Genomic DNA, 23,521 nt, shown 5'->3' with positions numbered 1-23,521 from the left:
AGTAAAGTATGAATGCCTCTGCATCACATTGACTGTGCCCTCACATACTCTTTTTAATAGGTTCTTAGCAAGGAAGAGTATGCCTGTTGGTTAAAAAGTCATTTAGAAGCAGAATCCTCTATTGAAAATCGTGAGGAACGTCTGTTTCAGTCAGCACTGCGGGTAGAGAAGAATCTGCATCTGCTAGGTAATGAAATGAGACCTGGACATGAAATTAAAATGTGTTAAAAAAATCTGAGATCTTGGCTATGAAATCTGTTCTTTCCCTTAAATGGTTTCTGACAGTATAGAAATTGGCTTCTTTTGGACTTTGTCATGGCTGTCATGTGCAGCACCACAAAGGAAGGGATATAATTAACATAACAGACACCCTGTTTTCCTTGCTCCTGGCATCATTTTATCACTAGTGAAATGAGTGTAGTAGTACCAGGGATGAATTAGAATCAATATCATAAATGGGAACTGCTCCTAGAAACAGGAGGAGGACTTGGCCCAAACTGACTACAGAATTTTGTTATCTTAGTGACATTTCAGGGTGTCGGAGACTTACATGACTCCAGGGGCACCAGGGGCATTCATAAAGCAGTGCTCATAAACTGCATTTATGAGAACTCTCACACATCGCATTCAGCACATGCATTCAGGGCCTGTGTATTCTGTGGAAGGGGGTTGCATTACTTCCTAATGATGCAGTTGAAATCAGTGTATGGAAGAGGTATTCCAAGAACAAAGTCATAATCTTCATCTGCTGTGTTGAGATGTTGAATGCACTGAGATTCTAAAATGTATATATATATTCACTATTACTCCAAGTATCCAACTGCTGTCTCTGGCAAAGAAACTGGGACAGCCATAACACTGTTGGAGATAACAGACTTCACAATTGCCAGCATGCCTGTCTCTGGGAGATGAGATCCAGCTCACCCAGCTTCTCATGTATCTACTACAGATCTCTAAGGTTCCTCACATAACCAGTGGAGAGACAAAAGAAGAAAGTGGTGTTCATTTGGTCTGGCCTAGATACCCGCTTTAGGATTAAATGAATCATGCCCTTGAAGTGTCTGTTTCTGTCCTCTGACTTGAAGGGCAGCATGAGGTGACTAATTTGGACCACAGCAGTCAGGAAGATACCACCATGGTTGTGCCTCTTGGCTCTGGCTGCACTCTGGGGGATGAGGGAGAAGGAATTGAAAAAATTGAACTGCCAGACAAATAAGTAAGCTCTAGCCAGAAATAAACTACCTGTTCAGTCATTCCCCAAGAATCTTATACTGTGGTTTGTATCTTCCAATGATCAGTTATGAGCAGGTTGTGGGAATGAAAGAGTGAGTCTGGAACAGGAATGTCTTCTCCTTTGTTTGGATAGTAATAGCTCTCCCAACATTGCCCTAAGAATGTGTTTCTGCCTACATGACTGATGGTCAGACTTCAGGTGGACTTCTACTGCTGAAGTGTTTTCTTCAAGGAACATCCATAGGAATAATGCATAGCTGAGAAAAGTTTACTTTGCTTTTCCTGCTGTTCCAGGTAACTTGCATGTCTGTCACCTCCTCATTCCCTAGTAGTGAGGACTTACATTTTCTCACATCCAGGCTTCTCAGAAACATAGTGGAGCACTGATGGCACTGAACTTGATCCTGAGCAGCTTTTGCTACAGCATTTGAAAATCTTGTTTCTGGCAATTGATTTATGAAAGCATAGGAAAGATACTTAGAAACAGGTATAAAGATGCATTGAAAGCATGAAAAAGCCACATTTTACTTTCATATCATGGCCAACAGATTTATGATTTATTCTCTGCTATATCTCGTTTGGCAACCAGCGTCTTTCTGCAAGAGCAAAAAGCAGCAACAAGGCAGGAAAAAGTTTATGTCTGCAGCCTAATGTGCTGTTGCCAAGCTCCAGTCCTGCCATCATTCGCCACCTAATGGGAGAAATCTGTAGTGACCCGGCCTTTTCTGGTTGAGGAAAGGCAGTTAAGACCCTTGAGAACTGAAATCTCCTAGAAGCAACAGTGTCTTCTCTAACAACAGTCAGAAAAAATGGTGAAGATAAAGAGCAGAGAGAGAATAAGCAAAGATGCAACCTTTATGAACCTCTGAGACTACAAATGGTGTCATAGTGCTTCTAAAGTTTTGAATTCTGGATTTGGTGTTGACTGTTTGAAGATGTTTACCCTATCTACTTCCCACTTCTCTTTCTCAGTACCCCCCAAAAGCTGCCCAAATCTTACAACCATTGGTAGTTCAGCTATTTCCAGTAAAGGTACTCGCTAGGGCTTTTTGAAAAATCCAAATTTACAATTTCAGGTGAACCCTAAGTGTTTATTTAATGGGGAATGTTTTGCTTTTTCTGTGTTTAGGTGCAACTGGCATTGAAGACCGTTTACAGGATGGTGTTCCAGAAACCATAGCAAACTTGCGAAAAGCTGGGTTGCAGATTTGGGTTCTTACTGGAGACAAGCAAGAAACAGCTGTTAATATTGCATACGCCTGCAAGCTACTGGATCACGATGAAGAAATCATCACTTTGAATGCTGAATCACCAGTAAGCAGATCTGATACACAAGTTTATTTGTGAACTAGCTTTGCTTTATTGTCAACTTGTACAATGAAAAGTTTGATGACTTTTTGATGGCTTTCCTCTTTTTGGTGGATTTTTTTTTTGTTTGTTTGTTTCCTTCTTTTCCTGCTTCATCTGTAATTTTCATGTAGGACATGTCTTTGAATACTTTTCAGTGACTCATGTTTCTAAGTCATAGGGTCATGTATCATAAACTTACTGAAGACCTATAACTGTGTGTAGTGGGCTCCACCATGAAGTAAAATATGCCATAGCCGCATGAATGCTTTTCTTCAGTATGCATTCTCAAAATACCCCTAGTTTTGCTTATTGGTACTAATGGGTCTCCAAAAGCAACCTCTTGGGAATTTGTGCTTTATTTTGCACTGCTGAAATGTAGTATTTAGATAACTCAGTCATTCGTGTTTTCTCAGGTGGCTTTTTCTCTGGAGATAGAAGCAATACTTAAATTTTGATGCTAACACTGAGAATCAGCAAGCCACATCTACAATAATGCCTTGCTTCTTAACAGACCTTTTCTAATTCTTCTGAATTACTGATCTTTCCTGTGCTCAACTTTGTAAGCAGACAGTCACAGTTTACTGATATGGTCTAATATACAAGGAAGCAGACTGATAGTGCTATCGTCCCTTAATGGGGTGATAAAATTGGACTTCAGATCAGCAGAGAGAGACAGGCCAGCAGTATCCAGCTGCATATTCTTTTGAAAAGGAAGAAAAGATAACAGCATTTTCTGTTCTTGAATGTTATCAACTGAACTGGTAAATTTAGTTTCCATGATCTTTATTTTTTGCCACACATAGTTGTAAGACCAATACCATTTCATTTCAAATGTTCATATATTCTCAATAACATCTTCTAGTTGAGTATGGCTAGGTGAGAGAATTCAGCTTAAATAACCTTTAATTGGCCCTTAACAATGCATAACTACTTGATCTGAGTTGTAGGCGTATTCATGGTGTTCATCACCATACTTAACTTGGTACTGATACTGATTGTATCATTTCCCAGCACTGTTATTCTGAGAACAAGCTAAAAGAATTTAGTTTAGCATATAATACTGCGTGCTAAAAAGGAATTAGATTTTAAATCTTTCAGGTCCTCATTGCTGCAAGAATTGAGTGCTTAGAGTGAATAGAAAATTATTAGAAATTAAAACTTTAACAGTGCAGCGAATATAACACATTCCCGATATTTCTTATGCCTAAATATACAGCAAACGAAAACATTTGAATACATGTTCTTTTCTCTCAAGTATATTTATTTTGAATTTTTTTTCAGGAGACATGTGCTGTCTTGCTGGAACAGTGTCTGCAATGCGTAGAGTCTAAGTTTTCAAACAACATTATAGACGAAGCTACTGGAAACATGACTGTTGGGTTCACCCCTCTCTATCCACCCTCTTCCCCTGTGCTTTCCAGCTTGGGCCTAGTGATTGATGGAAGGACTCTAGCTTATGCCCTGGAACCTGCACTAGAAGATAAATTTCTCACACTAGCCAAGCGATGCCGTTCAGTACTGTGTTGTCGCTCTACTCCACTCCAAAAGAGCATGGTAGTGAAACTAGTCAGAGACAAACTCAAAGCAATGACCTTGGCAATAGGTAAATGTCTCAGTTTAAATTAGCCTGCCTTGATGTATACTGTGCCTTGAGAACTTTGATTTTTTGACTTGCGATAGGACCCATCCAGCTGCCTCACAAGTCAGATAACTTTCCAGTTTTGTCTGAAAATGTGTCCAGCAACTCTTAACATATTTATTCAAGACCAAAATAGAACTCTGGAGTAGTATTTGGGATTTATTCCTACAGAAGTTAGGTAATCAGGACCCAGGTATGCTATGAGGTTTTGGCTTGTCCAGACCCAGCTGTGAAGAACTGGGTTAGTTGGTACCATGCACAACCCTGCTTTGCAGTCACTGTACTGCACAGGACAAGACTGTGTTCAGTGTTGTTTCATCTAATTGTATTTAAACTCAAAGTTGTGTGGTTTTAATCACAAGTCGACCATACAGCTTAGGATATGACTTGGCCTTGTCAGCATAAAGAATGGATTTACAACTGACATCATTCCAGTGCTTACACTTCTTCCCAGCTAATAGCTCAGTTGGTGGATGGGAGATTTTGTCAGTTACCATGTCTTAAATCTGGCACCCTGTTCCATGTTTCCATGATTTTTGTGTAAGAAAAGTCAACCAGCTCTTCTTCTCAAATTTAGGCTCGTGCTACATTAGAAGATATGATTGCAGCATATATTGTAACAAGCACACTAGCTTTCATCTGCTTGTCTTAGTTAATCATAGCAGGAACATGTGGGTTGGACCCCGTGAGAAGCTCTAAGTACATATAATAATTGCCAGACTCCTGTGACATCCACATCACCAAATATGTACTGATGATAATACTACTCATGCTCACTATATTATGTCTAGCTCAAGTATGCCCCCCTCATACTGAATTTATATTTTTGGCAGACTAACTGTGCACATAATCATTTGCATATGTTGTCAAAAACGTCTGTCTGGTTAATTTGAATTATCCAGAATGCTTAAAAACACCAGTGGAGACTGGGCAGCTTGTGCTCTCAATCTTCCTGAGCCTTTTCAAGGCCAGATTGGACAGAGCCTTGGGCAATATAATCTAGTGTGAGGCATCCCTGCCCATGGCAGGAGGGCTGGAACTAGATGATCTTAAGGTCCTTTCCAACCCAAACCATTCAGTGATTCTGTGTTCTTGAACCTGGGGGTTGAACTTTAGCTCTTGTTCTCATTTAAAAGCCTAGCTGTATCCATCCTTCCTTTTAACCAACAGGAGCTAACTCAGGGTTGTGTCACGCAATCACAAAGACATCAGCTTTGTCAGGTGAGCAGATACCACTCTTATATGTGCCAACAGCAGAGAAACTGAAAGTGAGATGTGAATCCGCCACTGAAGTTTAAAACCGAGTGTCTTTTCATCAGCTGATAGTTCCATTTTCTACTAGCACACTGGCTGTAAATTTAAGAGATTAAGAAGTAGATATATGTTGCATTCTGGTGTCCTTTCTATGGCACATGTCACTTGTGGTGCCATGATTGGAAGCAGAGCAAGGGATGCTGACTATGCAACCATTGCAGTTAAATCTGATAGGTGATGAGTATATTAAAGATCTCAGACTGGTCAACCCAAGTCAATAATTCATCTACTTTTTAACTTTATTGTATTTTTATTGTGTAGACATTATTGGCTTTAGGCCTCCTTGCAAATTTCAGTCTTAGTCATACCTGATTGCAGGCGAGAGTTAATCAGGAAGCGTAAGTATAGGGAAGCTCATTCTTAGCCTTCTAGTGTTTTAGTTTTTCTACATTTCAGGCCTGATATTTGAATTTTAGGTCTTGCTGAAAACAGAAGGATTTGCTTTTTTTTTTACTTTCCCATGATTAAAAAAAAAAAAAAGAGGTCTACAAAGATCAGAATGTCTTGGCAATTTTGTCAGGCTTTTAACCTTATATTCCAAAGATGGATCCCTTCCTACCCCACATTGCCTTTATTATACTCATCCAACAGTTAATACTTACTATACTCAGTCAACACTCAGTAGCAACTGGTATTCCTTTACTTAGCTGCTGCTAACTGTTCTGGTCTACTAGTGACAACATAACTGTATCTTGTCATCTTTAGGTGATGGTGCTAACGATGTCAGCATGATACAAGTGGCAGATGTTGGTGTGGGGATATCTGGGCAAGAAGGCATGCAGGTAATGTTGCTCATTCTCTAAAATGCACTGCCATGAAAGGGTGAAACCGGCATTCCCCATATGTCAGCTTGACCAAGCTGCCTTTGGGTAGCCAGCACAAAAAAAGGAAAAGCAGCAAGTTGTTCTCAGGAGTGCCAGTTGCACATTGTGAGGATGATGTCAGCCTGAGTTTGAGCCTGTGTTAGTTCTCAGATCTGTGGTAAGTTTAAACATGTTACCTTCTCAAAAAATTCAACTTACCATACCTCTTTAAGCAATATGTTTTAAGAAATCATTTATGAACTACTGGCTTAGAGGAGGAAAAACCCTCAGCTGGGCATTATTCAGGAAATAAAGGTTCACTTCATTCTGGCTTTTATTCTCCTCTCTCCTGTATTGCTTGGGAACAGCAAGATAGGGGGACTTGCCCTATCATCTTTTGAATGTGTTCAGCCTGTGATTACTGTATTTACCACTCTATAAGCAGCACTTCATCCATCCCCAGAAAAGAGAATGTATATATGTAGGGTGTATTACCTACTGCATTACCTATTCCCTCTGTCTCTTCTACTGCTAGTACAGTTCAGTTGCAGTGTTATCACTGGACGTGCAGTAAGACACAGAAAATGAAGAAGATATCTCATTTCCACAACCTGCCTTGCATTTGGGCTGAGTACAGACTGATTACATGAGAAAATAAAGTAGCTGAGTATATGTCAAAGTTCTTGAGAGAAGGTGGGAAGTGTTTCCATCCTGAGGACCTGAGCAGATGAGCATGATCCTTAACTTAGTTACCGGTGGGTGGTTCTCTGACCCACATTACATTTTTTGCAACACTGGCTGGATGGTTTGCTCAAAAGGGAAGAAGGGCCTCCTTCGCACAGTGCACAAGTTGGCTGTAGAATTTTATTCCATGGGATTTCATGAATGCTGTAATTTATTTGGGTCAATACACAAATTTATGAAAAAGAAATTTAACTGAGCTATGAACTTGGATGTCAGCTTTGTGCATTTCTGACATGCACTTCACCAGAAGCTAGGACAGTACTCTGGAGAAAAGTCAGAAGCTGTTTTTCTTATTTATTCATATACTCTTCTGAAGGCATCCTCTCTTGGCCGCAGTTGGAGAATGGATAGTACAGAAGACAGGCTACAGATTGACCCAGCAGAACTATTACACTTGTTCTTCTTCTTGTAATCACCCAGTGGGTTCAAAGTAGTCTCCAGGGCAAATGGATGTCCCTCAGTGCTCTTCAGACAGACAGATTTCAGGCTGCAGCCCATTAAAAATGCTTCTCTAAACATCTTAGCAGCTGTAAATTAGACTAGAAAGAAGCTACCACAAAAATATTCAGATATTCATTGTACGTCTGGCATCCCACCTATAGATCCTGTGAGTCTGACTTTAATGGCTGATGAGGGCAGAAGAAAAGGAAATCTTGGATTAAGCTGATGCCAAGTGTATTTGTTATTCCATAGCCTTTATCAGGCTCCGAACACTTTGCGTAACTTTTGCAACATCATTCTGCAGGCAGTCTAGGCACCAGAGAGCCCAGAGGAGATTGTTTTTGTGGGGTACCCTCCAAGCCTGTCAATTCAAAGAAGCCTGCCCCCAAATCCTTGGGTCTTATCATCTCTCATGGACTTACCAGCTCCTACTCTATGTATTAATTCAGATCACTTTTTTTCCCCTTCTGCAGACATATAGTGCTTGTAGCTTTATTTTTAACTCCTGCCACTTTCAGTTATATGCTTACAATAATCGGTCTTCAAATGCCCCTGGCTTTTGTGCTGTATTTAAATCTGAAAGTTATTTGCTCATTAACCCATTAAACTACCTATTTTTTTCTAAATGAAATTTCAACAGAGTGGAAAATGTTTATAGATGATTTCCTTTACTGCAAAGTCCCAAGCAACCATGCAGGCCTCTTTACTATAAACAACTGTCAGAATCTTACACATGCAGGTACTCAGAAGGCGTTGAGCATTTAGATGTCTGAAACAGCAATACTCTCTGATTTATTTTCTTTCCACAATCTATAGAAGCATGTGGAACATGAATCACTTTTTCCTGTGAAAAAGCTGGAAGAAAAAATAAAAATGTGAAAATCAAGGGGATATTTTGAGAGGAAATAAACATGCAAATGTAATTGGATAGCACTGTCTTCCTCACTGTGTTCCTCACTGTAATAAAAATGGAATAAAAATGAAAAAAAACCTGACACTTTTCACAGTATGTTGTGAAGTACTATGTTAGAAGCACAAATGAAAAGAAGCTAACAGTTTTGTTTTGACATGGGAATAGGCTGAGATAGGGTGGAGGACAAGGAAGCAGACATAGCACAGCTCTCTTCTCCTCAAACTACAAGAGAGCTGTATGTCTGCAAGACAAATCAGACTGTTCTGTGCAGAGAGGTTATAATAAGTGTATCTCGGTACCTGAGAAATTCCAGGATGTGTCTATGTATTGCAAAATGTCCCAGTGCTTATATACGTCTACTGCTTAAATTGCAATCATTACTACACCTTCTCTTGCATATTGTTTTAGAGGGTTTTTTAATAGTGTATGCTTTTAATGATTTACCAAGAAAGGGAATTAAGAAAAATTAAAAGGAAAGGTGTCTCTCATTTGAAAATACAACCAAGATATACCCTGCAGAGTGTGAGGAAGTCATTGCCCCTTTGGAGGTTTTTTCACCTTTTCCTTTCAGTTCGCTGAACTGTGAGAAGGTGATATGAAAACATAAAATGAAATGTAAAATAATGTTCAAATGAAATCTTAGTGTGATCCTAGTGATAAGCAGAATAGTGAAATAATTGTGATAGAGCCATAATTTACAAGAAGGTCTCATCTAGAGGTACAGTACCCTGAATTCTAGTCAGAAGTAGAGAGAAACTGGGTGATTCATTTTGTCAATGTGCTTTGGCAGTCTGCACAGTCCCAGAGGAGTCTCATCCAGTGTGATTTTTCATAGACAGTTTTAGAAAACATGGGATTTGAAAGATTAAAATCCCTCAAAATACTGACATCTCAGGAAAGCTGAGTAAACTTTAGAAGCCAGGATTGCAAATGTAACTAAAGCTAATATTTTTATTGGTCTTTTAAAGTGCAGTATTTATGGTGCAACTTCGTAATTGTACTTTTCTCATTTTATTCTCTGGAAATTCATTTTGCCCTGTTAAGTACCTTTTAGCTTTTACAGAGAAAGATGTTACAGCCACCAAGACGTTCACATGTGGGCCCTGAGCCTTCATGCTTATGCAGCTGAACTGCCAGCCATTTTCCCACCTCTCTTTTTTTGCTGCTGCTTGTCACCATCTGGAACGTAGAGTGTAAAATTGGGCAAGGACCGAGTTGTGTTGCATGTTCTGCCAAGCTGATGTGTTTGCTCACGGGTATTCCAAATCAATGCAGCATTTGCTGCATTTCAGATGCACTGTAATGGATTTCATTCTTCATCAGTACAATTTCCATTGACTGTATGAGTTGAGAAGATTACTAGATTCACTGTTGGTATTCAAAGTTACTCTTTACAACAATGATTCCAACTTTCCTTTTATTAAAGGCAGTGATGGCGAGTGACTTTGCAATCCCAAGGTTCCGGCATTTGGAGAAACTGTTACTTGTTCATGGTCACTGGTGTTATTCCCGACTTGCCAACATGGTGCTGTATTTCTTCTACAAAAATGCAGTAAGTGTTTGACTTGGCAGCTTTATGCCACCACATGTTTCCATGGTTTATTTTGTGCTAAGTGAGCATTAGGTCAGCTTTCAAATGGTTTGTAAATAAGCTGCAAAGAAATTTGCAGAGTTGAAAGACAGCTGGCTGCCATTTGCAGAAATACAGGACTCACTCCATAACAGCTACAGTGTGCTGCTGAATGTGCAAATTAGGTAACAGAAATAACAAATCTGCTTAAGAAAAGTTTCTTTATAGAGCAGTTTTGCAGAATTCAGCTGGCTAGACACGGGAGTCTGTGACGCCAAAGCCATCCAGCATTGGTCCAAAGTAGCAGTTCAGTGTGTTTTTTCATCCTGACCCTATCTTGTTGTTGCTTTTGAATCACGGTACATATTCCCTAGTGACTTAAGATCATTTGAGTCCTCTTTGTGTCTCAGATACAGATTGGGAAGGTTTTTTCTTGATTTATCTCACCCCCAACTAACCAAAAGAGTTCATTAGAAAGGAAGCACGCTATTGTAAAGAACAGACTACAGGTCTGTGTTTCCTCCCTTGTGTATGAAACGGGAGTTAGTCCAGTACTGGGCACTGAGCCAGTAGTCGCTTGACTCCTTGGCCCTAACAAAGGCCCTTTGCATTGATCTTGGAGTACAAAGATGATTGATTGAAAACTCCCTAACAAGACAAGTGAGAATTCCATACGCTGGGTAGGAGTCACTGGCAAGCATGCAGGTATGCTCACTTGCAAGACCTATAAATCACCTTGGGAGCAATGGATATGAAGAAGCGAATAAAAAGGAGAGACAAAGCTTTCAGACTTGTGTTTTCTTCAGAGAGCAATGGGTGAACTGTGAGCGGGAGACTGGATTTTATCCTCAACATCAGAAAAAAAATTAGCTGTCATTTTTTTAAAAGCTGCTTTTCAAATTTAATCTAATTCTCTTTGTTTTGTTTTTTTTTAATCAGTGGCAACTTTTTAATGCAAATTCTTCTCGGTCTGACTGATTCCTATCTGATCTTAGACTGAAGTTTCGTATTTTATCAGGAGAAGACCATCATTTGGTCAAACTTTTGAACATCATAGGAGTACCTGAGGGAGCTAAAGAATTAATAAAGTGTCTTTGTGTTAACACAAGCATGTTAAAATACCTTCTGTGGCCTGATGAAAAACTGCATGCAAGCACCCTTCCAGGCACAAAAGAAAGAAGGGACTTGGATGTCTGAACTGCTGCCTGAGTCTAAAATAGCAAGCAGATTTAAATAATGCTGCACTGAGTGGAGAGCCACCTGTTGAAGCACAGCAGTAAAATCTGCTCTGGTGTTCAAATGGCTGAGTTTTAAGGCATTAAGGCCTGAGTGATGTTGAACATCTGTACTCCCACCGCTAGAGCTCTGTGTTTCCAAGATACTCTTTGGCTTGACAGTATTGGATCTGAACTTCCAAGAAGTGTGTACAGAGCCATCTTACATTAAAATAATAATAGCAAAAAGAAGTAATACACATCAGGCATTCCAGCAATCAGCAGCCAAAGATTATGTTTATACATCTACATTTTTGTTCAGCTGTTGTAAAATCTTCCCTTTCCTTTGGTACACCTCCCCTTGATTACGAGTGCTATTTCTCATGCCATTTTGAGTAAGACATTTTCAGAAGCTGCTGCCTCAAGGCAGCAGAATATAACTGAAGAAATCTCTTTGTGTTGGCTCTGCTTCGGCAGCCTTAAGAGCTTTCTGAGCAATTCTTGTTGCTACTGACTCCAAAACTGTAGAGAGGTATCCAGCATATAGACATAAATATGTCTGACATAGTGCCTGCCCTTAAGGAAAGAATATTCGAGAAATGAAAGATGTGAGCACCTGATCCTTTTGAAAGGAGACTATTCTGGATGATTCTTTCCAGAGAGTCAAGATAGCTACACTGCAAATGTTCTGCAAGCTTTCTGTTTCCTCAGATGTTTTTTTTTCCCCATTTGCTTATATTACGAAATTTTCCGTTCTCTACTAGGACCTATTTAACTCAAAGTTTAAACTCCAAATTGCTGCAAAAGCCATTTGGAAACTTAGTTGCCTTATCCAAGGAGATGTTTGGCTTGGTGAAGATAAAAAAATACAAGTAAAATATAAGCTAAACAGCTAAAAATATAAGCTAAACAGCTAAAATATCTGAGCTTGATGAAAAGGGATTTCATGTAAAGAAAATTCTACCTGCAGAAGAATGCACCGCTTCTTCCCCTTTATACATTATCTCTGCAAGACAGCACTGGACATCTTTTGATTTATACTTCATTGACTGAGAAATTCTGTCTGGACTCACATTCACAAAGCAGTCTCATCTGGGGAAAAGAAGGAAACCTTTTGTACTTAAAATCTAATTCAGTTTTTATGTAAGTTTGCTTGACTTTTTCAGGAGGGAAACACACAGAAGCAAAAAGGAACATTATATTTGAAATTAAATTAAACACTTGTTTAATCCAAAATAAAACTTCAGAGGTAGAGGGAAATCTGATTTAAGCTTGGTTACTGAAATGTCATTTATTTGTACAGCTTTCTTTGACTGAAAGAAATATGCTGAGACCCCTGTGAGAGGGGTAGGAGAATTTTCAGCTATTTTCATCAAACTGCCCATTTTTGTCAGAGCCAGACTGTTCCCAGTACAGGTTAATTTTAGCAAGACTCTAGAGAGGAAAATTTATTAGGTCCAGATTAGCTGGATTTTGTCTATTTCAAAGGAGTAAGAGAAAACTATCTAAATTCATATATTTATTGCAATTCTATTTTAAGAAAAGACTCAGGAAGTTTTGTTGGGTTTTGGATGTGGAAAGAAAATAAATTTCAAAATCTGTTCAATTTTGCAATTAAAATTACTGTCTCCCAGCCCATTGTACTAAAGAGGGTGAGGTCTAGTAACTCACTCTCTACTGTGGCCGGAGGAAGTTAAAACTGGGGAGAACCTCAAGGGACAGTTGCCAGGGTTTTTCTTGTTGCCTTCCTCTTGGTGTTAGTCACTTTATGAAGAACAAGAAACACTGCAGGTTTAGGAGGACCAAGCCTGGGAATTTATTTCCCTCGGAAGCTGCCCGTCTTTTTCTCTGCCTCAAATCCACCCTCACCAGATGAGATCAGCACCAAGTCCTAAAAACCTCTGGTTTCTCCATGCTGCAGAAATTGTAGAAGCGTGTGGTTTGTCCTTTTCTGGGTGATTCCAACCTGACTATGTGAACAGTCCCACTGCAGCTGTGTATACAGCTGAATTCTTTGTACAGCCAAAGAGTAAAGGAGATAAAGGAATCTTAACAGCACTACTAATTTACCTAATTTTAGAGCACAGAGGCAGAACAGTTTTGACAACTCTGCTAGACCTTACAGTTTCACTTCCCTTGCTGCTGCTAGTCTCATGTTGGTCTTGCAAAAAGGCTTTGCTTTTACCTATTGCAGACCATCAGAGCCTTCCAAAATACCTCAAGCCAGCAGAGGATATTATTATGAAGAAGCTTACTCTTACAGTAGTAATGTTAGTGCTGTGGCATCAGTACTCATATACCTAGAGGTCAGTGACAGTTGGGAGAGCTTTTTATGGTTAGAACTGAAAGTTAATTTTGCGTGAAGGCATCCCTGACACCTGAGATCTGAGGTTCCAGCAGTAGAAAGACTTGAGGTGTGCCAAATGTTAGCATTTGGCCTAGATAAGCAGCAGGAATAGTAAGTTAAAGACTAGGTATCCTTAGAAGGATTGCTCATGTGTTTAGCATTCATAGGTAAGTCCTTGCAGAACTGGAATCAGAATGGTTTCAGAATACAATTGAATGATGTTTCTGCTTATCTTGCATATTTTCATCATTGCTTTTTCTGTTTTAGATGTTTGTGGCCCTTCTGTTCTGGTACCAGTTCTACTGCGGGTTCTCTGGATCATCAATGGTTGATCAATGGTATCTCATCTTCTTTAATTTACTCTTCTCATCTCTTCCACAACTGATTACTGGTGTGCTGGATAAGGATGTGCCAGCTGAAGTGTTAATTGCTGTGCCTCAGCTTTATAAAAGCGGCCAGAATATGGAGGTAAAAACTTCTTGCTTTTTATAATCTTTTTCCTAAATGTCTTTAGTTTCAACTGAAAACCAACCCTGTTCCCAAAGGGTGGATGACTGATAGCAACAGTCTGAGAAGTCACTATTACTATTTTGTGATATTTTTCATCGGAGTGAAAGTATCTAAATGCCAGAAGGGCATTTAAAAGAAAAAGAAGCACAAAAAAAAAAAAAACAGCTGTATTTTGAAATAATGGGAGAGAAGTCTGGATGCTCTAAGGCTCACAAATAACCACAGAAGTGAAACAGATTATACCTTGTAGATTAAGGGAAGACTTTTGTAGAATAATCTCAGAGTATTTACGCAAAACTTTGGACCCCAGCCTTTTACAAACAGTCAGAAGAGAAAGATGGCTTTAGGAGTAGGCACAGAGGTCGATAGATTCTGAGGGAGATAGTCACCAGCTTCAGCTGAGATGTCAGTTGAAAATACCTCGTTCCCATCTGCTTGAATTGTGCAGTGAAAACAGAAGGAATTGCAGGAGGGATTTGAGCCAAACCATTTTTGGTAATTACAACTACAGTGTCCTGTGAGAAAATCTTTCTGCTTGGCAAAACTATCCAATTGTGAGACATTGCTTCCAAGGTAAAAGCCTTTCTTAAAAGTATCTGACATTGTGCCCTCTGAGAGGAGATAGTGAGTGGGTTTGGCTTCTAACTGTATTTGCTTCTAACTTGCATTTGGTACCCCACACATCTAGTGACATTGCTGGACACTGTCCTGGAAAGATGAAAGGAGAATTCTAGTGTAACTTATTTTTAGTGCTTTAGACAAAATTATCTCTTTTTCACCTAGATGTTGCTTTCCATTTTCTGCATTTCTTATGTTCTAGTACATGGCACTTTAAAGATCTGTAACAGTAATACCTTCCTTTCTTGCACATTTTTAAGGTGATAGAAATCTTGTAATGGCTTAAGCTTGTTGGATAGTTGGGTCAGCCTGTCTTCTGCTGGCAATCTGAAGATAGCAGTCTCCCAGGTTCACAGTACAATTATTTTCATAGCAAGCCCATGGACCATTTTAAGTTTGTCTGAAATCTAGTAAGTATATACTCTGAAGTTACCTAAAAAAGGCATTTTAAAAACTGTCCAAAAAATCCTGCTTCATGCAGGATGCCTTTCAAAAAGATGTCACTGATTCAAGCCTATAGAGCTTTAGAGTAATTTAGATGGCTCTGGAGGCCATCTGATCTAGACCCGTGGCCAAAGCAGCTTCAAAGCTAGATGAGGTTTTGAATGTTTCCAGCAATGGAGATTCCAATGTCTCTCTGAGCAACCTGTTCCAGGCCTTAACCACATGATATTTCTGTAGGCAAAAGAGCATCGTAATTCTTTCTAAGCATCTTTCAACTCCTATTTTTAGGCTGCAATGATATTTTCCATAGAGAAAGGGAGCCCTGATGAACCCAGTGGTTGAAGATGTAGCCTATATCCCAAAATTAAATAAATGTTTTGCTATTTACTATTTTTCCTTATATCTAGGTCTTTTATATGACCAGTGACACCCTTGTAATTGCACATTTCTTTAAACAAAAATGTTAGTTTAATATTTTTTCACAGCAAGCAATTTTATGCACACACAGATATATATATATGTATGTTTTATATGCATATATATAACATTTATAACATTTATACATTGCTGCATTAATTACTGCTAAAGATTGTTGTGGATATTATTTTCTAAGTATGTGTGCATTTTCTGTTTTCTCTCTCTTGAGAATAAATACCCTGTGCTTTTACATACATGATGAAAAACCCATTTATTCATGTGTTTACACCTAAGAGCAGCTCCTGAAATCAGTGGTCTTAACTGTAGTGCATAAAGTTGAGCACCTTCATAAATGTTTGCTGAGGGTCAGATTTAAATTACACCCTCTGCCAGAGAAAAAGGCAAGTGATTTTCAGACAGGCTCTTCATACTTGATCCCCAAGGGTAACTGATGGGCAAAGTTGTGAAGCTGTTTGTACAAGTCCTTAAAAGTGCCCATTGGAACATTGCCCTCAAATACCTGTCCCAGCAAACTGCATTTTTATAAGGCTCTGATTTTCTTGTATTTTTTTTATGTCACAGGAGTACCAACCACACATGTTTTGGATGAACATGATTGATGCTATGTATCAAAGCCTGGTTTGCTTCTTCATCCCCTATTTTGTAAGTGTTTGGTTTAAGCCATTCTATTTCGAGCATTTAAGAGAACTGGCAACATAATTCGAGCTAAATTCTGTCTCCTCCTTTACAGACTTACTATGATTCGGAGGTGGATATCTTCTCCTGGGGAACTCCTATCACTACAATAGCTCTTTTCACCATCATCTTGCATCTGGCTATTGAAACCAAAACTTGGGTAAGGTGCCCACAGTCTACATAGAAAATCACTGGCATATATGTCATTTGTTTCTTAGTGCTGTTCTTCAAAAACAGAAGATGGTAAATTTGTTTCCTCAGCATGTTCTGTTTTTAGCAAGCATTTTAAGCAAACATGAAAAAGGTTTTAAACTGTGATCTGCAAACAGCTTTGTAGCATTGTATCTGTAATTAGATTTTTTGAAAATAAAACTGTTGAACTGTTTGCTGCGCATGGATTTTGCTCCAGGCATTAAGAAGTTTTAATTCAGAATCAGCAAATTTCTCAGAATACAAAGGATGATTATTATGTTGGTTTTTTTGTTCTAGACTTTTCTCCACTGGTCATCTTGCATCTTCAGTATCCTCTTATTTTTCTTTGTGGCTCTGGTTTACAATGCTTCCTGCCCAGTATGTCATCCTCCATCCAATCCCTACTGGACTATGGAAAGGCTGATGGGAGACCCTATGTTCTATTTCACTTGCATTATATCACCAGTCATTGCATTGCTGCCCAGGTATTGTATCTTCTTTCATGTCTTTTTCATATATGAAAGTAATTTATACATGTTATGGGGAGGGCAAGAAACATTCCTTTTTTCAGTCCCTCTCTTTCTTTCTTCCTTACCAGCCAAGTCACGTTTTTTTCAGTGGCTGATTATGTGAATTCAGGTTGTTTAACCTCTCCTGTGCTTCTGACCACAGGAAGAGACACATATAGCTCCTGGCCGTAGGCCACAGGAGTGGTGGATAATTGTAGACTGTTGGTCAAACCTCCTGGCCACGCAGAGGTTTACTATCCTGTGAGGTTTCCTGTGGTGCTTCTGGATTCAACCCATTCCCCCGTAACATGCACAGTAGAAAAACTCTGATAGCAGGTTGCAGACTTACTTGCCTACTTCTGAATGTAGAAGGCATGCTCTGCAGACTGATCCCCACTGATTTGTCGCCAGGAAAGATGAAAGACTCTGCAATCACAAGGTGGATCACTGGCTAAATGTACAGATTTATTATGCTGCTTGTTATTAATCAAAATATTAGCACAGCATTCAGAGCTTTTCATTTGCAAGATTTCTTGTGTAAAAGGCACATTAAAAACTCCCTTATTTTTCTGTGTTGTCCTTTTTTCTTGGATGTTTTCTCCTAGATACTTCCTTCTTTCAGCTCTTTTCATGTGCACATTCTCCTCTTGCAGATTTCTGTACAGAACCCTTCAGGGAACACTTTTCCCAAGCCAGCTTCAGCTTGGACGCCAGCTGAGTAAACTGTCCCCAGAGATTCGCACCCAGCTTCTGACCAAGTTGAATGTAAAAGAAACAGTATGTCAGACACAACCCTTTGCAGTCAGCTTCTCACCAAGCCTTCGCTCAAACACTAGTGATTGTTATAAGGCTTACGACCAAAGCACACCTTTGTCAGCATGTCTTCAAACAAGTGAGTCACTCTTCCAAGAGTACCCAAAGGCAGCACATACAACTGATCAGACTGTGGCTGCCTCTCCCCAGGGTTCTGTGTTGTATGGGGAAAACAAATTCCCCTCATCAACAGGTAATCTAGAAAGGTCCATGGGATTTCATGAAGTTAGACACAGCACTTCAGAGGTGGAGTCATTGCCTGTGGGAGCAACATTCCCATGGAGCTCAGCAGTCAACCAAGCAGATTTCAGTTTGTTGAAGTGGATCACATCAACTCCGTTGTTCAGTCGCATTGGGACTGTTTTACAGGTGTCATCGAGCAGTTTACAGAATGAAACACAGGACAGTATGCATGTGCTTGGCTCTTCTTTGCATATGGACTTCAAAGGCTTAAAAGAACAGAGCTCAAATAACTTGCAGGACAAAATGAAAGGGTCCTCATGTGATCTTTGTAAAAGTGACAATTCTGAGACCACCTTTTTATGACATGGGCCTTAAATATATTTATATATTTTCTATTTGCACACATTTATAATGAGATTATTTGTTTCCAAAGATGAAACAGAAAATCAAAGGTACAGAATGATTATTTAAGAATGTTTAAATACAGTATATTGAAATAAGAGCTTTAAATATAAAAAGAAACACTTGAAAGTTCCATTTATATTGTTTTATTTTTTCATCTCATTTTGTAAGGAAATGCTGTCTTTTTATTTTTCAGATGCTTCTCTTTTATTCTGACACATACTGTAAAAGCAAGGGACCTATCTACCATTTACAAAAGGATTAGATTCAGCAATAATTACTGATATCATCATAGGCCATTCAGTTATCAAGGAGGAAAAACCATGATAATAAACAGGCACTGTATTACATCCGTCATCTGCTTGCCAAGGTGTTTTGTCACTGGATCAAACTATTAGGCAAGACTATCAAATCATTATACACGTCTCTGTAAATGTTAACAGTATCTTACCATCACATTAATAATACTGGTATTTTATAAGTGACACCATATTTTGATATTGCAGCCGTAGCATTTTATGCGTCATGATTAAACAATAAATAAATGACCATCCATATTGCAAAGTGAATTCCCAGTCTGGCATTAATAGTAATTCAACCCTTCACTTTAGAGTAGCTCATATTTGGCCAGTCACAGCATTACATCAGGCTGATCTATTCTGAAGTAAAGGTGCTGCTTGTTTGTGAGGAATGATTTGGTGGCAAAGAGCTGATGCATTGTGTCCACTGTAGAGTGTGAGCAGGGAGGGTCTGTGATCTTCTATGCTGGAGCACTACCACAAGTAGGCTAGTTTTGCTGGTCAGTCCTTGATAGCAGTGGGGCAGAGCACAGGCAGGGTGGAGTTTTGTAGGCACATTCACTGCTGTTTCAACCAGGTTAAATCAAGTCCTTGGTGATCAGGAAGGGGCATGACCAGCTGTGAGGGTGCAGTGCTGTGCAGAGGTACTTCAGCCTAGTTCCAGTCCCAAAAGTAAGGAGCTGCACTGCTCTCTGAGGTTATGCCTGAGCCGACATCATGTGCTTTTAAACCACGAACTGCCACTGGTACATGGATGTGCAGCTGCACTGTGAAAGCCTGGTGGATCTCAGGGGGATTTAGCCCTGAAAGGCTGCTTAGTTCTTTCCTATCATCTAGTCACTATGACCATGTACATATTAGCTGCTGCACTTTTTCGTTTCCTCATTGCAGGTTTTCAGATGGCCTTTTCCTTCCTTGCCTTCAGTCCTGTAAAGCCAGAATTTGTTTGTGCCGCCTGCCTCCCACATGGGTTGCTTCAGCCCATCAGGCTACAGTGCCAACCCACTTGCTGACCTACTCAGGATCTTTTTTCCCAAAGATTTACACACTGGCCTCCGTCCCAAAAACAGAATTGATAATGTGAAACTGTAAAATGCCAATGAAGGGAAGAGATGAAAGCAATCTAAGTAAGAGCTGTCAGCCTGTATTTACCCTCATGATACATGACATCCACATGTAGCTAAACTGCATTGTGGGATTAGAACTGAGTAGGGACAGGGCAGAGACACTAAGGGATTTACTCTCCCAGTCTCCAGTGAATAGTTTTAAGCATGTGATTGATTAAAAAAAAAAGTATCTGAAGCACAACTTCTTCCTTTAGCCTCTAGTTAAAGGGTAACAAGGCTTTATATGTCTATATTTTAATGAAGGAAAGCATGCCTGTTGACTCTTTTGTTACTGGCTGAAAACATTTTGACATTTCTCTGCTTTATATTATGACAGAAATGGGGAACTAATAATGAGCACTCGGTTTCCATGAAGGTAGGTAGGCATCTGCCCTGTTGGTGCCAACATGAGCTGGGAGCTGCTGAGGTGTGCATCCTGACACACACTCTATAAAGCAGGGCAGAGTCCCAGGCCCTCACAGAACTTGTTTCTCTCCACTTGCTGGAAAGACAGCCTGCCGACTCAGCTCCCTGTCTGTGCAAGTGTCTCTGGCTGGGTGAGGCAGCTCCGAGGTTAGACATCTCTGCTTGCTCTACCAACGTTTTCGTTCTCAATAGTAGCTCTGCTGGGATGACTTTGCAGGTGGCTTTTTGCAAGGTTATCTGGCTGTATTTAAAGCAAACTGTGCAGAGATTGCCGTTGTAAATAACTCGCCTGTGTGGAGCTCCAGTGCCTTTTAATGTCAAGGAGGAAATCGAGTGACACTTTGAAATGTGTAAATGTTGCCATCTGGTTAGAAACGTTCTGCTTGTAAAACAGGATCTCACAGAAGGACACAGTATCAGATACCAGGTAGGCAGAGTTCGCAGGTTTGTGAGACGTTAAATTCTGTCTGTGTTGTGGGGTCACATGAGGAGCTTGCCATGTATATCATACGTGAGTGCCCTCCCTTTTCCTGCAGCAGCCCCAGCAGGCAGGTGGGGCTCTCTCGATGTTGACTCCTCCTCGTCTTTCCACAGCATGTTTGGTTCCCACAGGCCTTCATGGGACTTTGCCTGGTGCTGGCAGCAGAAAGGGCTGGAACATCACTGGGCTTTGGCTCAGAGCTGTATAATCGCCTCAAAAGGAACCTCAATTCCTCGCTAGCCGTGCCTCCGTGATACCAGATTCAGGTGGTTGTGCTTTCAGTGTTCCAAAGACTGTTTGTGTAGGTAACAATAAAAGGGTTCCTCTGAGACTGAGAAATGCTCATACACTGCCAGAGAGTTGTGTTAAGTTGCCACTGTGAGTGTGAGAGTAGTACATCTGTGTTAAATATTTAGGGAAACTATAGATCTGAATCCTCAGCTGCTACAATCATCATAGCCCCTCTGGTCTCTGCAAGCTGACTTACCACAGCTGGGCGTCAGCCCTCAATAACTGCTGTATTTTGTTGCAAAATCAAAAATCCTTAGAGATATATTAAAGTGTAAATGCTTCCTTCATACTAGAAGATCTTCATACTAGAAGTGTCTTCATTACAGCAGCAGCCTGCAAACTTGTATGAATTTAATCTCAAATAGACCAAATAATCCTGCTGACCTTAATGGAGCAGTGGCCTCAGCCGGATTGCTTGTGTCCATGCAGGTAGATGGGAAGCTGTGCCACACTGAAGCCTTCATGTGCCAAAACTAGACAGCAAGATACATAGAGGCACAGCAGGATGTCAGCAAGCAAGGTGTCTCCATTTTCTTCTGGGAGATACGTTATAATATAAATAAAATGTAATTTAAACCACAATTTGGAGGGGGGAGGAAACAAATTTGGACATTTGGAAAGAAAATGTTAAGCAAACTAATTCTTTTAATTTCAAATCAGTTTTGTCTTCAGCTGCCAGAAGAAAAACGCATCAAAGCAAGTTACTTGCTGGGCTTTAGGGCTTGTCAACATTTTGAGGCTGCTGTTGATATCTGAAACATTTTAACTAAACAAATACTAATGGGTTTTTGAAGGTGTATACATCAATTTTCATAATACAGAAATAAACTTGTACAGTTATTCCTGTCAGTGCACTTGAGCAGTTGTCAAACCAGGAAAAACAAAGCTTTGAGTTCATGAGGTCAATCCTCAAAAAGCATGCAAGGGTTTATTAAAAGATTCCACAAGGCAATTAAAACAATACTCATGTTTGGTCTGTTACCAACAGCAGCCCTCTGTACGCTGTGTAAAGTAGCTGCTCTGCACTCTGCAGGCATTGCTCCATGTTGCTGGCTGGAGTAGTCCATCTGAGTTAATGACTAAGAGCATTGTGAATTAAGCGTCACAGCGTTCTGCATTTCTTACTCTTATTTACATGAAATAACTTCTCAGTAATTTATCCATTTTATAAATTTCTCTGGGGAGTTTAAATGTCTGTGAGAAACAGCCAGAACTCTTCTGTCAGGTTAGCACTCTCTTCTCAGAAATTATGTCTCCTACATATTCCAGTGCACTGGAAATGGGCATATAAATGTCAAAACAGGAACAGAACACCACTCTGGTATTTTTTTCCAAGATTTTCCAGCTGTACATCACTGGTCTGTGTGCCCAGACAGTCATGCACCTCTTTGCCACCCTCCTGAACTGGCTGTGGAACCATGGCCCTGCTGCCTCATGGCCTTTAAATAATCTATGCTTTTCACAGACTGGAAAGCTGATGCAGTTTCAAGGCCAGGTTGGACGGGGCTTTGAGCAACCTGGTCTAGTGGAAGGTGTCCCTGCCCATGGTAGGGGGTTGGAACTTGATAATCTTTAAGGTCTCTTCAGTCCTAAACACTCTATGATTCTATGCTAGTTCTTACTGTGGCTGTATCGAGTGACACCTTGTATCGATTTTAGAGCTTCTTTGATGGGGAGAGCTCATCCTTTAGCTAGGAAAATTTAATCAGTCCCTGTCAAATTATTCAACCAGAGACTGCTCTTGCTTCCATTATACGACTTTCTCAACTACCTTGCATTGGACCTTGACTTGTCATTTATTTGCACCCAATACTGCCTAGGGCACAGCCTATGTATCTTCAGTTTAAAAAAAACTCAGCAAAATACTTTTGCCCTGACTTAGAAGGTTCATAATAGGGAAAGGTTTACAAATGTCTTTAGTTCTGGACACCCAGATGGTGACAAGTGTTTTCCAGATGTCTGGGCTGTGAAACCCTGTAGTGCATCACTACAGGGACCTCTGGTGCTTTATGTGCTTCAAATTTTCCTGGGTTTTCCTGGGGGGCTGGCCACCCTGAAATCACAAAATCTAGAATTAGGAGTCACTGTTGAAAATGGTAACTGTGCCACAAGAACCATGTTTTATTTTCACTTTAAAAGAGCAGCTGAAACAGAGGACTAACTTTTAATGAAGGTTTTCCTATATAGCTACATGAGAAATCATCTCTATTTTGAGCAGCAGCTTCCATGTGGTTTTAAGTATGACTGTTTGCTCTGTGCAGTAACGTCTCCCTTGATACATGAAGTGCAGCACTACATAAATCTTTCCAAAAGGAGGTTTAGCACATCCTAGCCAGGGCAGGCAAAGACAGCCAGGTCCTACAGCCAGCTTTGCTGCTGGAAGGACTTTAGCTGGGTTGGCTCTCAAAGTCCTGCTCCATCAGTTTGTCTTCCATAAGGCCTGCCTGCATGATATAGTCTCATGAGAGGTATGACTGAACAAGAACCTTGTTAAAACTGGATTGAAGACTTCAATGTGTATCGTGATCATTGATGCTGCTGCTGACTGAGTTTAAACCATGACAAG

General features: G+C 40.0%; 1 protein-coding gene across 2 annotated transcripts in view; it reads left to right on the top strand.

Annotated features, from left to right (window-relative positions):
* ATP10A (ATPase phospholipid transporting 10A (putative)) overlaps window positions 1-18,921 on the top strand; it is a 106,872-nt gene extending 87,951 nt beyond the window's left edge. For both annotated transcript variants that reach the window (XM_062628594.1, XM_062628595.1), the window contains 10 exons: window positions 61-187; window positions 2,363-2,547; window positions 3,865-4,186; window positions 6,242-6,318; window positions 9,864-9,989; window positions 13,836-14,036; window positions 16,140-16,220; window positions 16,309-16,413; window positions 16,743-16,930; window positions 17,608-18,921. In XM_062628594.1, coding sequence (XP_062484578.1) covers window positions 61-187; window positions 2,363-2,547; window positions 3,865-4,186; window positions 6,242-6,318; window positions 9,864-9,989; window positions 13,836-14,036; window positions 16,140-16,220; window positions 16,309-16,413; window positions 16,743-16,930; window positions 17,608-18,313 — 2,118 coding nt within the window. In that variant the 3' untranslated portion in view covers window positions 18,314-18,921. The remainder of the gene's footprint in view (window positions 1-60; window positions 188-2,362; window positions 2,548-3,864; window positions 4,187-6,241; window positions 6,319-9,863; window positions 9,990-13,835; window positions 14,037-16,139; window positions 16,221-16,308; window positions 16,414-16,742; window positions 16,931-17,607) is intronic.
* Window positions 18,922-23,521: the final 4,600 nt, after the last annotated feature.

The sequence above is a fragment of the Pezoporus occidentalis genome, unplaced genomic scaffold (genome assembly GCF_034315485.1).
Source record: "Pezoporus occidentalis ecotype Australia unplaced genomic scaffold, CSIRO_AGI_Poc_V1 ctg32, whole genome shotgun sequence".
NCBI classification, from domain to species: Eukaryota; Metazoa; Chordata; class Aves; order Psittaciformes; family Psittacidae; genus Pezoporus; species Pezoporus occidentalis.
The sequence above is the reverse complement of the archived record's forward strand: the minus strand, read 5'-3'. Positions and strand labels throughout refer to the sequence as shown.